General features: G+C 38.2%; 1 protein-coding gene across 1 annotated transcript in view; it reads right to left on the bottom strand.

The window, feature by feature from the left end:
- dnajc17 (DnaJ (Hsp40) homolog, subfamily C, member 17) overlaps positions 1-16,276 on the bottom strand; it is a 51,084-nt gene that overhangs the window by 14,996 nt on the left and 19,812 nt on the right. Inside the window, exons 3-10 of the mRNA XM_026918653.3 lie at positions 15,788-15,846; positions 15,475-15,562; positions 15,188-15,270; positions 13,632-13,746; positions 13,153-13,202; positions 9,330-9,407; positions 7,558-7,638; positions 5,598-5,729 (exon numbers count right to left, since the gene is read on the bottom strand). Of these exons, the coding sequence (XP_026774454.2) occupies positions 5,598-5,729; positions 7,558-7,638; positions 9,330-9,407; positions 13,153-13,202; positions 13,632-13,746; positions 15,188-15,270; positions 15,475-15,562; positions 15,788-15,846 (686 nt within the window). The remainder of the gene's footprint in view (positions 1-5,597; positions 5,730-7,557; positions 7,639-9,329; positions 9,408-13,152; positions 13,203-13,631; positions 13,747-15,187; positions 15,271-15,474; positions 15,563-15,787; positions 15,847-16,276) is intronic.

Raw genomic sequence — 16,276 nt, 5'->3', positions numbered from 1 at the left:
TTTTCTTATGAATGCACTGATCTTTCCATCATGATACCACTCACTAATATTTTATATTTATTAATGTAAAACTCTGTATTAATAAATGTCTCTGCTACTCTCCTGGGGTCTATAATCAGCAACTAAATTTCAACACATATTCTGTGCATTGGCAGTAAATGTAAATGTAAACAAATGAAAAGGAGTCACAGGGACATTTAATATACAGTTTTAAATTAAAAAATATAAAACTTCAGCAAGCGCTCTCAGGATCAGAGCGTTCTTAAGAAAAAAAAAAAGCCTTTACAGCAATTTTAAGTTGTTTGTCTCGATCCTATATCGCATCATGATTTCACTATTTGAGAGCAACATTCTGCTTGAACTCTATTTGTTCAACAAAAGACAAAAGATTTGTTCAACAAAAGAAAAAAAAAATTTTGTCTCCAGCTACCACTCTCAATGGCATTCTTTACTTACAATAGCTGATAAACCGCAATCAGGTACTAATATTTGTTATTAGTCCAAACCTTTAATAGCAGTATACCTCCATTCTCTCAAAAGCAGTGTGCTGGACTGTTGTGGTGGCTAACAGGGTTGTCCATTAGTGGCAATCCTCTTAACAAGGACCTACACTGATCAGCCATAACATTAAAAAAACCCTTCCTAATATTGTGTAGGTCCCCCTTGTGCCACCAAAACAGCTCTGACCCATCGAGGCATGGACTCCATAAGACCAGGCACCAAGATGGGGTCTTGCGAGATGGGGTCTCCATGGATCAGACTTATTTGTCCAGCACATCCCATAGATGCTGGATCGGATTGAGAATTTGGATGCCCAGTCCACACCTTAAACTCTTTGTCATGTTCCTCAAGTCATTCCTAAACAATTTTTGCAGTATGGCAGGCTGCATTATTCTGCTCATAGAGGCCACTGCCATTAGGGAATACCGTTGTCATGAAGGGGTGTACTTGCTCTGCTTCAACGTTTATGTAGGCAGTACATGCCAAAGTAACATCCACATGAATGCCAGGACCCAAGGTTTCCCAGCAGAACATTGCCCAGAGCATCACGCTGCCTTTGTCAGCTTGTCTTCTTCCTACAGTGCATCCTGGTGCCATCTCTTCCCCAGGTAAGAGATGCACACGCACTCGGCCGTCCACATGAAGTAAAAGAAAACGTGTTTCATCAGACCAGACCACCTTCTTCCATTGCTCCATGGTCCAGTTCTGACCGCTTTCGGCGGTAGACAGGGGTCAGCACCAATCTGCGGCTACGCAGCCCCATACGCAGCAAGCTGCAATGCACTGTGTGTTCTGATACTTTTCTATCATAGCTAGGATTAACTTTTTCAGGAATTTATGCTATAGTAGCTCTTCTGTGGGATTGGAATACCGGGAACAACCCACAAGACCTACCGTTTTGGTAGTCTAGTAGTTGCTCGTCTAGCCATTACAATTTTGCCCTTGTCAAAGTCGCTCAGATCCTTACACTTGCCCATTTTTCCTGCTTCCAATACATCAACTTTGAGAACTGACTGTTCACTTGTTGCCTAATATGCCCCACCCCTTGACAGGTTCCACTGTAAAGAGATAATCAATGTTATTCACTTCACCTGTCAGTGGTTTTAATGTTATGGCTGATCAGTTCATGTTTTCACTGAATCTCCATTGGTCTGTCCTGCATGCAGAGGAATTAGTGGTGAGGGGAAAAAAATTCTTGAAGCTCCTTACAAAGTAGTAAAGAAAAAAATCCATGCTAATTATATGATTTGAAGTCGATCAATTCAAGGTTTACATAAGTTAGTCTTCTTATGCTAAATTTACACACAGTAAGGAGCTTGAGTAGGATATAAACTTTTTTTTTTAATTTATGTGATTTTCGTGAATACCAAATTTGTAGAGTAAACACTCGTTTTAATGATTTACGCATAAATTTGTTCCTATCCAGCTTGATAAATGAGGCCCTTTCTTAGTATTTATCACACTGTAATAATAAAATGAAAGAAAGAGTGGCTGTGAGGAAAAAATAATGAACAAAAATGCATTTCATCAGTATTTTGAGTTAGTTGAATTAACTGTCTGATGATTCACTGACTAGTAACTTCTGGCAGAAAATTATTAAAAATCAATCACCCCGCTGAGTATTACACATATGACAGAAGTGATGCTGTTTCAGCAAAACCATTGTACAACTGAGAAGAAACTGTCTAGACTAACATTGTACTGCATGTTGTATGGTACACTAAAAAGCCAGCAGATAACTGTTGTAAAAGGTTTTCTTAGTGGCATGTAGGATAACAACCTGATTTGTGTTATTGTGTTATTATAATTCATTGTTACAACCACAAAATAGAGGAGAAAGCACTTCATGTAGAAGGAAGTGTTCCTCTCATTCCTATCTTTTCTAAAGAGTTTAAGGTAGATGTGCTATGCTTAGAATGATGTCTTGGCTCATAATAAAGGACGCAAAATCCATAAATGTGCATGAAGTGTAAGAGAACAGCTGAAATACAGGGACCTCATTATATATTTATGTACTGAATATCACAAAAGCTTAGAACCATAATATGAGAATGACCTCCAGAGAAATCAGATATCATCACACCCATAATATGTAACAGCATACCATGGACTATATAATTAAAAAAAAAAAAAACCTCATATGCTTGTGAACCTGCATGAAACCCAAGTGCCCAAATCTCACATGGCTGATGTAAGAAGAAAGGGACAATAATTAGAAGACAAATTACCTTGGGGCTGCAGAACAAGCCAGACGTCTGCAAGATACCCTGATAACATCTGGTACCACTTTCCTTTCCAAATTCCAGTCTGCTATCACCCTGAATACCAGAAACCTGCCATCTCACAGCATAATGAAAATATATACTTTTCTTTCCTTGAATTTGCACAAAACCTTGCCCAAAATATTGTTTTGATAACTGAGACATTCCTTTCCTTGCTGTAACTGCGGCTGGCAACCTCAAACAATGCCCCTGAAAGCATGCAACATCATTTCACTGTTTTTTTTTTTTCTGTGTAAATAATCCCTTCTGAACCTGCTACCATTTAGGGAGAGGTAAGCTATGACAAATTACAATTCTGATGTCCTATCTGCCTCACTGAAATCTGTTTGATCCTGATAATGAAGATAACACTCATTTCAATATTACGACTGAAATGATCACTACATCAGAGGAAAACTACAGCCATAAATTACATCATTAACTCATGCTAATATTAATGTCCACTACTACACAAGACGTTTCACAGAAACCTGATTCATTTTCGATGACAGTCTAGGAGAAGTGGGCCTAACTAGTGCTGCCCACACGAGACCCAAACCGGACAAATTTATCAACAGAATAATGTACTTCTTTCAGTCATGGCTTATAGATACAGCTGGAAAAAAAAAAAAAAAAAGTCAGCATAGTAGACACATCTGGTTAATGTTGTGTCTGGTGGGAACTATAATACATCTGACAGGAAAGGAACAAAAACAGCTCCAAAATGTTCCAAGCTAGAACTTATAGCAGTGACAGACACAACAGTGAGATGATTTAGCGGAATGAATTATTTCAATGGGAATTTTTTTCCTTTTTAATCAGCAGATTTTGGCTACAACTTAGTAAAGATATACAGTATTGCTCATCACACACTGTGGTTACTCATTCCAAAAGCATCACTGCAGATGTCTGGAGTGTGACACTAGGAGGCTACTAGAAATTAACGGCTCTCTGCTGAAGAGAGGAAAACAATGCATGCCAGACCAACTATAAAACTAATCCTTCATTAGTACTAGCAATTTTTCCTCTTAGAGCAAAAACATGCCACCATATCTACAGCCAACATGATTGAAAGCATAACTCATAAAAATAAACTGTTAGGCAAATATTTCATGGGCTGTCTAATATCAACACATTGCTTCTTATGAAGTGGCCGTGGCATATTCCAAAAAGCAGAAAAGTGAAAGAAATATCCTATACAACAGTGTTCACCAACGCTCTTCCTTGAGATCTACCTTCCTGAAGGTTTCATCTCCAACCAAAATCTAACACGCTTGATCAAGAACTTCTTAAGGCATTGATTAGATGGTCAGGTGGGCACGATTATGGTTGGAGCGAAGGTCTTCAGGAAGGTAGATCTCCAGAAACAGGGTTGGTGACCACTGCTATACATGGATTACGTGACTATGGAGAGCAGGCCACGTATTGAATCACCGCTTTTGCAACACTGATAACTCAATAAAATTAGTGTCTTCAGAAATGTAGATCATCAACTTTAGTGGAAATAAAAATCCTGGAGGAGGCTACCTCAAGTAGCTCTAGCATATCTGAGACATAGTAAATTAGTATTAAGTATACTGATTAGTACATATCCATATCATAGCTCAGTTTTGCCCTGCTGTCGAACTGGACTGCACTAGTATAAAACAGAGCTAAAACTTTTAATAAAGAAAAATAATAAAAAACATCTTATAGTCCACAAGAGTACAAAAATTGGGTACCAAAACCAGAAAATAGCAGCAAAACGGCTAAAAAAAAAAAAAATGCCAAGGTCTCCATGCACTTATGGGAAATTCATGAGGTTAAAAAAAAAACAAAAAAAAAACATACATCTCAAAACCTCTCCTCTACAATTACAGATGGCGTGAGGAGGCAAGGGAACACAGGCATTGTGGGATACGCAGCAGCTCCGGCAAACCTCCAAGACTGTCAAGAGTAACCTTGACCCAGATGCTTGACAGTATTAGTAATGTTCACCTCCACAACTGCAGACTAGCATGAAAATTGCTGCATTAAAATGATGTTTTCCTTTACTAGCATCTGGGAACCCTGCAATGATGAAGTAATTGGCTTTCAATATTGATATCGTAATAACAATAGGGTATATTATTCCAGCAAATCTCACGGAAAACAATTCCACAAATAAATTCATGAGAATTAATTAGAAGCTGTGAAACATTCCAAAAAGTTTAAAAAAGTGAGAATTGTCTGGATAATGTGTTGCAGGAAGTAATTTCGTCACTGCTTTAGCAACATACATAGATAAGTCAAGAGGGGAAGCTGATGTATAGTAGGAAGAATGGATAGTGGAAAATATAAATGATGGATAGAGGTACTTTAAAAGAAGGAACCAAAGAGGAATGGTTAGGGTTAACTCTCCCCTTGAGGGGGGTAAGAGTAAAGCAGCCTCTCGTGCCAGTCGTCCATTACATATACAGCTAGCTGTTCCTGTGCTTCTCACGTTCCGCCTGCTGGGTCAGGCCTTAATGAGGGACAGCCCAGGGGGCTGCCAAAGCTGCTAGACGTGCACACAGAGTGCCTTCCAAAGGAAACAAACCCAAACCCCCTTTCTCTAAACACATTGTCTGGGAGCCCCACGATGAGCACGCGAGTGTGGCAAACATATTTGCCCACTTATGTGAATATAGAATGTCAAGCGTTTACATATTTCTCTGCAAGAAACGGGAACAGCGTTATTTGGATTGGAGGCCGAACCTGCAGTATGTGCATTTTGAGTTTTTTAGGAATGGTAAGTTCTATGGAGCATATGGAAGCAGAGGCAATTATTCAGAAACAGCAGAGAAACCTGCAAGAAACTGCTTATAGTTACTATACCTGTGAAGGAGTATATGTTCCAGCTGCAGAGTTATTGAGTGCCGTTGGAGCAGTGGTCTCAGGCTGTCCCTCCAGCCATGCAATTTTTAAAGGGGTTCCTGTCAAACCACTCTCATTTTTGCATGCCAGTTCCTGAATGGGGGTACAGAAGAGTCTCATTAACAGCTTCATTATAAATGAGTTTTAAATGCTCAGATGTGGAAAGGAAAAAAATTAATAACTATGCAGGGCATGAGTGAGTCTCCAGGACTGGACATGAGTACCCCTACATTTTATAATGAACACACGTTCATCTTTAAAATACTGTCAAATGTTGTGTATATATTCTCTTTCCTTTTTTCCTAGCACCAATTGCAGTAATTCCTAGCACTAATTGCAGTAATCTCAGAGCAGTTAAAGGAAAAATGAACGCCTTGCATATTAACTTTTATAATTAACGTTATCTTCAATGGTGTCCAAGATTTATTTGTAATGAAATTCTGATTTGAATTTTTTTGGTTTAAATTTCTTTTATTGACATGTTGGTCTGTTTTCACTTTGGCCAACAGTTTCCTGCATTACTCGCAATACTCTTTGGTCCTTTAGTCTGTCCAGCTCTCTCACCTCCTCGTCTGTACAATCTGCTCAAACAGATAAAGTTTTAAAGCCTCAACAGTCACGCTAATACCACCGTCAAGGACATCGTGCATGTCATCTCGTAAATCACTAAGCAGCCAAGGCAAGACTCTGCCATAACTCATTGTAACTGTGTCATAAAGCACCAAAATCACTAAAGCACATCAGTAATATTTCAAAATAATCATATCATAATGTGTTTCCAGGTGGAGTTTTCCTTTAAACCTTAAACATATGTTAAAGAAAACACAAAAGGGTTACTTTCATCACGGTCAAAGTAAGCATAAGCTAAAGAAAAAAAAAACCTACTGCAATATGTATTGTCATCACTGTCAAGGTCGCAGCACAGTGATTTAATCTCTATGTGCACATTACAGAAAGTTTTTGTGTTGAACTTGAGCTAGCCCCAGGCCTCCAGTCTGCCCTGGGACCATTAAACGCCACACACAAAGAGTCTGTTCTTAAAGCATGGCGGCCATGTTCTCTGGGGAAGCAACCACACACGCAGGCAGAGCCCACAACAGTCCAAGTCCCAGCATGCAGCCAGACAGATCATGACAATAAGTAAAACTCTGGTCTCTATTAAACATGCTAGACTGCTCCTTTACAGCATCAGTCACACAATCTATACACATGAACTATAAATCCATAAAGCCATAAATGTCACCTTCAGGCACACGAATGTGCGTAGGAGACTTTGGTACAAGTTTAAAATAAACCCTGGGATTACGCAATTAATATTAATGATGATAGAAGTGGGTAGCTAACAATAAATCTCTCTAACAATGTTTTGCCGTTAAGCAACAATTTACTTGCTAGGCATTGTGAAGGAACACGTACTGGAACATGTTTTAAAAGATTTTAATTTTCTCTCTTGCTTATTTCATTTAGATGATGCCCAAGTGTGTCAGAAGTTTAAGTATGTGACGCACAGGTTGTTGCTATTTAGCCAACTGACAGTTAAATATGTACAAATGCAGTGCCAAAGTAAACGAAACTGACCTAATAGGTTGCACATTAACAGTAAGCAAATGGAAATTAATGTGTCATTAGTACTTCAATCCAATTCAATTTTATTTATATAGCACTTTTAACAACTGACACTGTCACAAAACAGCTTTACAGAAATCTAGATTTAGATTTATCCCTAATGAGCAAGCCAGAGGAGACAATGGCAAGGAAAAGCTCCCTGAGACGACATGAAGAAACCTTGAGAGGAACCAGACTCGACAAGGAACCCATCCTGACATCCTGACTCTTCTATAACTGTATACTTCATTAGTCAGACTGGACTTGGCCATACCAATATACTTCTAGAACTACGAGTCAGTCTGGAAGTACTCACCGCTGCTCTTATAGTCGCAAACTCTACCACAGCACTGCCTTTCTTCTTACTGGATACTATAACGTTCAAGATTTCACCATACTGCAAACAGAAAATGAGAAATTAAATTAAAATATGCCACATCAATCTAACTAACTGTAAATTGTTACAGATTGTAAGTGATAGGCTGGTTTTATGCTGACAGTAAAAAAAAATAAAATAATGGAGACAGGCTATGTTTCTTAACTTCACATCCTGGCTCAGTAATCCTTATTAGAGCTTACATATTTCAGCTGGACACCATTAATCACTATAGCATTATCTATTTGTGTTCTGTCCATGAGAAATGGTGAAATGGTAAAGGTCCATCTTCTGAGAAACAATTTATCTTTACCCCCTTTTGGAACCTTTCTGCTTTGCTAATGGTTCTGGGTTTTCTTTGGATGCGGGGGCTGAACATGGACATGGCTCAGCTCCCAAGGACTGCCAGTAAGATTTAGACTGGGGAGTAATGGGAGGTTTGGCTTGGTTCACTCAATAACCTCTGACCTTAGAGAGGAGTGAAGGATTGGTTTGGATGGAGTATTAGGTTTGTGTGAAGTCCATGTTCACTTACAGTCATTAAAGAGGCTCCACTAATCGTAACTGAAGGAAAGAACAAGCACTCAAATAGTGCTGCATCAACAGGTCACCTGTCATGGACAAGGGCTTATTGAGTTATTACCAGAGACTTTATGTTGAGCAAGGAGAAATGGTTTCTGAGAATCTAAGACTGCTGGGAATTGATGTTCATTCGCTGGGAAGAGGGAAGTCAGGAACGCAATTGGACACTAAGGACCAGAACCTTGCCAATAGTGACAAAGGAGAAGGCTCCCAAAGGATTCATATTTCATATATGTAACTTTTCCAAAGCTTTTTTTGGGGGGGAGGTAGAGCTGGTGTGATTGCAGCTAGAAGGTCCCGTTCCAAAACATACAGAGACCCTTGCCAAATGAAGACTAGAGACCATCACTTTTTTGCCAGTACTACCTGGCTGCCATCCTATCAAAACTCATTACTTAATTTGTTTTGCTTTCAGAGTTCTTATAATCCTTCAAGAGAGCCTTAAATTGTGACTTCTATAAAAGATATACGAAGAAAGTAATCATCCGTAATCTGGGATCTCTCTGACTTTTCGGTTAACGTTGCTCCATTGAAACAGGAGGATACATTTGGGGGCACTGAATTGAGGGGGTTCAGGTTAATGTGAAGTAATCAGTATGAACTCTAATCCTGACTCTAATCCGGAATGCTCACAAACCTGCATCTCTGCCAGAAGTCAGTTACGTGCTTCACCATGGTGGTACACATGCTGCTGAGTTGCATGAGAAGAGCACATTTCCCAGCAATTCCCCTGATAGCACTAAATATACCAGCGAAGACGGCTAGCGAGAGTGGTGTGCAGATCTTTAAGAGGGCACTTGCAGTGCCCTCGGCACTTTTCACTGCTACAAAAATTTAATGGCACTAGCATAAGGGGGAGAAGTAAAAGTATTTAAACAGTTGATGTCATGCAGGCCCGAAAACCTGGGGCGCTGGACACCAGGCCTCGCTCATTAGGAAGAGAAACAGCTTGTTCGTGTGTGAGGACTCTTTCTCACACTTGTTAAAATATGCTGCAGCAGTCAAACCAGACTGCAGTGTTTGTTTTAGCCAATTGGGTCAATACAGAGAAGTGAGGTGTATATAGATTTGAAGGCAAGGTCATTTTCCGACGCATGTGTGTTGGATTTGGAGATAAATCAGTGTGTCACCTTCTGAAGGAGGCCTTGAAGAACTTCCTGGGAATATCCACCATTGGTGTCATCATCTTTTTTACACTTCCACTTTAGCTGAGAGAGAGATGCAAAAACATGTAAAAAAAAAAAGTGCTTCAAATCTAATTTAACATATAATTACAGAGTGAGTAAAAAAACTACTCATTTCGAATGAATGTTCATAAAATCACAAACACAAAACAAAAACCCTGAAGAAGAGCAATTTATTTATAAGGTTAACATGGCTATGCATAAAAAAATCTGCTCGAGGGGGGATTAGGGGTATCATTCTGATGCCCCACAGAGATAAATGTGGAATGAGAACATGAAGGTCAAGGAGCAGTTTTTTTAAGAAATCAACAGGCCCTAGCATTCACAATAAACTCTTACTCTCATTTTGTAATGAAGAGAAAGGAAGGGATTGATTAAACTAATATGGAAGCCTGGAGTACTCACAGCAGTGACTCACCTGCTAACCACTAGATATTTTAATGAAGCGCTAACAGTCACCAGACTGATTTACAGATGTTAGTGGTGCCAGTGAGAATTTTTGAAACGAAGTGTGGACAGCAGCTGGAGAAATCCTTTGTAGAGTGTCATGCTAGTAACTGCGGTGAAGTATATGAATGTAGATGGGTCATTCAGAGTGTTTGTAGCAACTCTGTGTTTTATGTGCTAACATTAACTTCAGGCTCCATGTTTTCATGGTTCTAATTAATCAGCCATTAGAGATAACCTGAAATGTGTCCTACTATTGACATGTATACACTTGTAGTACAGAGCTTCCATGCTTCCACAAGCTGTAATTTCTCCTAATGAATAATTAGAGTATTCACAACTGCTTCCATTTCATTTCATTAAGAAACTGCTTCTGGGAATCACATGGTTATGTTGTTATGAACAAAGTTTTCTTCTAAGGGCTTTATAACCTATTCCTATTCAAAAAATGCAGCAAACCTTAAATAATGCTCCAATTTTGAAAGGAGGACATTTTCCAGGTTAAACAACACTCCAAGCATTTTTCAAAGTCACATGCTGGGATTCTCTGGCAACTTCTTCGGTACATTTCAGACAACCCAACCATATAGCTACAAATAAGAGCAATATTTTTTTTCCTTCCAGAACAAAAGCAAACGCCCTCACACGAAAAATAACACTACCTCACGCGAGATGGTTGGGATCTGGGTTTTTAGCTCATTTTTCTAAGTCTTAGTGAATGATGGTTTTCATCAGAATTGCCTGCAACACACCAGAAAGGCTCTAACCGGTGAAGCTCCCATGCAAACCAAGCAAAACCCATAAGGATTCCTGGCTCCATATAAAAGATATATTCAGTGAATATAAAAAGAAATCTACACAGCCCTGTTAAAATTTTTGTGATGTAAAAAATTAATCTTTTTAAATCTTTTTATGATCCTTTAATGTGACATAGCATCCAACAAAACTGAAGTAAAAAACAAATAGAACTTCTTTAGGGGAAAAAATAATCTCCTTTTGGGTAAGAATCTACTAATTAATCATATCTGAATTTGGCAATTTTATTTCTTCCTTGTAAAAATGCTCCAGATCTATCATATTGTGAGGGTTTCTCCTGTGCACAGCCCACATCAAGTCACTCCACAGGTTTTCGATAGGATTTAGATCTGGACTCTGACTGGGCCATTCCAAAACATTGATTGTCTTCTTCTGAAGCCATTCCTTGGCTTCAGACTTGGATTTGTGCTTTGGGTCGTTATTGTGCTGGAAGGTGAGATTTTTCTTTATCTACAGCTGCCTAAAAGCGGCCTGCAGGTTTTTTTCTATCAAAATAGATTGATATTTGGAGCTATCCCTGATTCCCTCTACACTAACTAGAGCCACAGTCCCAGCAGGATGATAACATGATGCTGCCACCACCATGCTTCACCGTGAGTATGGTGTTCTTTGGGTGATATCCTGTCTCGTTTTTGCACCAAACACATTGTAAGTATCGGGTTATAGATTCTCACGGTTTCCTCAGGAACAAAAAGACAAAAACGACCCTCACATAGGGTTGACAGATTATTCCGTTGTCAATGAATGAAAGATCAAACAAAGATTATTACACTTATAATATATAGCGGTGATATGACACATCTGCGCACCCGGCAAGGTGCACGAGAGAGAGAGAGAGCACACATGACGTCATCATTAGGCAATCATTACAATATCTTATTGAGGATTATGCCCAAAAAGTTCTACCTTGGTCTTATCAAACCATAACACATTTTGCCACATGGTTTGGGGGATTTTGGTAGTCTTGGATGTATTTTTCAAGAGAAAGGGCTTTCGTCTAGCCACCCTACCCAAGACATGTGAAGAATGCAAGAGATTGTTGTCATATGCAGAGAGTGACCAGTACTTCCCAGATATTCTTGCAGCTCATTTAATGTTGCCGTAAGTCTCTGGGCAGCCTCCCTGATAAGTTTTCTTCTTGTCCTTTTGGTTATTTTGGAGGGACATTCTGTTCTTGGTAAAGACACTGATATGCCCCATTTTCTTCACAAGGATGGCCTTCACAGTATTCTATGGTACATCTATCGTTTTGTAAATACTTTTGTAACCCTCTCCTGATCGATACCTTTCAACAGTGAGATCTTGTACATGCATTGTAAGCTCTTTGAGGACCATGGCTTCAGCAGTTGGATGAAACCGAAAGATACAGAAACAGATGAGCTTTATTTTGACTTAATCAGATTCACTTCATTGATGGCAGGTTTATGATAATTACTTTTTAACATGAGTTTGAATGTGACTGGTTCATTCTGAGCACAGTCACATGCCCCATTATGAAAGGGTGTGCACACTTATGCAGCCAGGTTATTGTGAGTTTTTTCTTTCTTATTTTTTGCCCTATAATTTAATTTTTTTAGTTGCTAAAATTAGATGGTAAAAGATCTGACATGATTTATCTTGATTTCTGCAACTTTAACAGGAGTGTATAGACTTTTTATAACCATGGTAAATGTTGAGACTTAAGGCATTTCCTTTAAATAAACTTTCAATGATGTGCTATGAAAGAACTTCTGAGTGATTCCTTAAAGGGAACCAAGTCTAACTTCTTATAGAAAAAAAGAATCATAGAGAAATACATCAATGGCCATAAGAGGTAAAGACTTCCCTTCACAGGCAGAGATTCTCATGAACTAGGAATTATATTTAGCACAAATTAAATGTAATTCAATAGCATATGAACCAAAATGTACCTCTGGTGTATATTTTCTAAATAAGCATATACATTTCACTTACTTAATTCAGTAGATGATAGAGTTGGGACCAGTCAGAAGTGTACTGATGTGATTAATTACACCAAGGCATTAGCTAATACTGAACTGTGTCCACTAATAAGACAAGCTGAAGCCTTTCCAAAGGCAACAGAATAGCGCTCACTTTACGTAGTTATAATTCTTCTGACGACCTGCCTGGAGTATTAGATACATTGGTAAGCTTCATTCGAAGGGAATTTGGGGTAAATAGAAAAGGGTTATAGGGTTATGTACAGACTGTCTAAGAAAGTTTGGTTTCCATAATAAACACGTGAACTATTTCAAACGTTCTGCCTTATTTGGTTTCATTGCAGGATTCCATGTTTAACATCATCCACTGCATCAACATTCATCCTGTGTAAAACGTACCGAAAAACATACTGAAAAACGTACTGAAAATAATTTAACGCACTTTGCCTGGCTCTAACATGCATTAAATGAATTTTAAAAAATAATAATAAAACATTTAATTAAGAAATGTGCATTTCAACTGCGTGCAAATAGACAGGTCAGATATCAAACAATGGCAAAAGTACCTTTAATTTAGGGGTGACCGTTCTGTTGACTTGCGGCACTGATGAAAAATCTGTCAAGGCAGTAGAGAGAGACAGTTAATCCAGTGTCATTGTTCATATTTAAGTTAAGAACAAAGTGGGATTCATGCATCACATCAGACACAGACTCACACTTTTTCTACCTAACCATCCTGTATTTTCATTCTATTTGCTGTGTTCAGGCCTTTGCATTGTCCTAATTCTATCATCCTGCTCGTGTTTATTTTTAATATCCTTAGTTGAATAGAACAATCTTTTTTTTTTTAAATCATCAAATAACACCTTCTACGATGCAACATATGTATAATAGGCTTTGTATCAAGATTACAAAAACGCAATAACAGTGCAATTTTAAAAAAAAAATGGTAAATTGGTTTAGTTTATCGATAGCATGTGTACGAAATGTTTTGCATGTGAGTTGGATATTGCATAAGCTCCAAGTAATAATAGCATGTAAGTACCTGCATGTGTGGACTGAGCATTGAGCCTCCACTCCCTCTCTTTCTGTATCTGCTCTCGAATCAGTCTCTGCTCTTCTTGCAGCTGTCTGGAGCCCTCTTCTCTCAAGCGGGCAATCTACACAGGCACACACACACACACACACACACACACACAAGACAGAACCCAGTCAACAGACATAATTTACTGCAAAGACATATGCCATGTTAGCATGCACCAGCACACAAATCATGCTTACATAACACATCAACGCATACTCAGTGCTATAGGAATTTCTTAAATCTGACCAAAACCACAGTGCACTATGTACTATGCAAAACCATATGAACTGCAGTAACCCAAAACTTAGTCTCCTAATATGGAACACTGCCACCTACTGTCTGTCAACAAATTAGGCTTCCACATATCTAAATTCAAACCATGCCTGAGCCACAGGAGAACCCGATCAAACTTTCACTCCACAGGCATGTGAAGAATTTCATTCATTATTCCCTTTATGAGTATAAGACAAATTATTCTGCAGTTTAACCACAGTCAGAGTTCATAAAAGATTAGTAAGTGAAGAGTGGATACCATGTGGCACCCATGGTTTTCATTCAGCCATCAGGAGAAATAAAAAAAAAAAAAAGATTTGAGCCAAGAGACAGAGACTGAATGAGAATAAAGGTAGAGAAAGAAACAAGGTAACTGAATTCTTTGTTTTGCAGATGGTGGGACAATTTAGAGGGAATTAGATACACTAATCTGCAGCAGTGACTTATTCCTTTTGCCTAAAACCAGCTTTGTTATTAGGAAAAACATGAGGCATTAGTCTCATTCCATTCTAATGATTTTAAACAGTATCAGAGCTAATGAAAGAAAGAACTCATTCATTATTTGAACAATGATACTACTATGTAGGAAGATTGGCAGGAGTTCTATTTGATCCATCAATTAAATGAATAAATTTATGTGACATTTGTGACAAATTTATGTGAAGTGCCATCATATCATATCACAATATAATTCAGTGATACACAATATGTATCATGATGTATAGGTTTGCTAAGCCAGCAAAACAGTAGTTTTAAAGCAGTAGTTTTTCTCATTAAAAAAACCTCAGTTTGATGATCTTATCATAATATAAGCATTATATAAGTATTATTACTCTACCTATGATTATTTAATACTAACACGGAAGAAAAAATAAACAGAAAATGCTGTAAACATTTTAACAAATATTACAATTGTAAAGATTCAGTACAAAGTTCTAACATTAAATCAGCTGCTGATTATTTAAAAACAATTTTTTAAGCTAAAAATAAAAATATAAAAAATATATATTTTAAGTAAATATAAAAATATATCATGATGACAGCAATATATCAGGAAAGTGTATTGTGACACCAATAGATAACACATAAACTCAGAAGGTACAGAAACCAGAATGCTTGAAATATACGTCTGTGTGTGTGTGTGTGTGTCTGTGTATGTATGTGTTTGTCTGTGTGCGTGCACGCATTTAAAGCTCCGATTTTTCAAAACTCCAAAGTAAGAACTTCCAAATCTCAGTTCTTACTTCTTCTTCTAATGTTCGGGTGATTTTGAATTCCTCTGTTTTCTGCGCTTCTGCCTCTGCTTGCCGTTCACGAGCCTCTAAGTCTGCAGGTCAATACCAAAAAAAAAAACAACAAAAAACAGACAATTAAACACAACCCGGAAGCATCCAAAGAGCAGAGCACAAAATGGTTGAACTGTGTAAGGCACTCTTGGCTAATTGTATTTTATAACAGAATCAGACAAGATCAGAGGGAGTGAAGAAGATTGAGAAGTTTGTCCATGCAGAAGAGACAAAAGATGTGTCACCTAATTTAATCTTTTTCCTCTTGTCATCTAGTTTCCTGTTTCGCTCCTCAGCTTGTTTCTTGGCAGCACGGACCTTATCATAGGCAGCCTGTATATAATACGTTAAAGTTGGGTTAAAGAAACTACATCAAAGTTGGGTTAAAATAAATCCTGAAAACTCTTTGCCTTATGTTCAGGTAATTTTCAGGCATTTTGAAGCAGTTCCTACATGTTTAAGAAAAAAGAGCATGGTATAATGCTGCCTTGTATAAGTGTCAGTGTGGGTGTTGGATGAGCAGTAGTTCATTTTATGTTGTTTAGACAATTTTCTTACCCTTGCCGCTGCATCAGTCAGCACCTCGAGGGCCTGGGAGAGCTGGTGGAAGAGCTCAGCTGTGTACGACAGACAACAATGAACAATCAAGTACAATTAAACACAGGCCCAGTTTACGGTTAAGTTTAAGGACAGTTGTGCCTGTGTGTCTTCTTCGCACGAAAGACAAAACCATAAAATCACCATTCAAAACATATGTTTGACTGACGGTTACCCTGCTGGAAAGCAAAAAAAAAAAAAAAAAAAAAAAAAAGAAAAAGGAAGAAAAAAAGAAAAGAGAGAGACTGAGAACAGAGAAATGCTGAAAAAGAAAAAGAACATAAATGGAAACATTCTGTGTGGTGAGAATATGGTAACTTGACCACGGTTCACACGTGCGTGTTCACAGTTAAATGAGGGATCTTAAATAGTTATAATGATCGGGTGGGCAATTTGCGAGTGGCTCGTGTTAACCCACATTTGCAGCATTAAAAGAGAGCACTCAGTCTC

The sequence above is a fragment of the Pangasianodon hypophthalmus genome, chromosome 10, assembly GCF_027358585.1.
Source record: "Pangasianodon hypophthalmus isolate fPanHyp1 chromosome 10, fPanHyp1.pri, whole genome shotgun sequence".
Lineage (NCBI taxonomy): Eukaryota > Metazoa > Chordata > Actinopteri > Siluriformes > Pangasiidae > Pangasianodon > Pangasianodon hypophthalmus.
The sequence above is the reverse complement of the archived record's forward strand: the minus strand, read 5'-3'. Positions and strand labels throughout refer to the sequence as shown.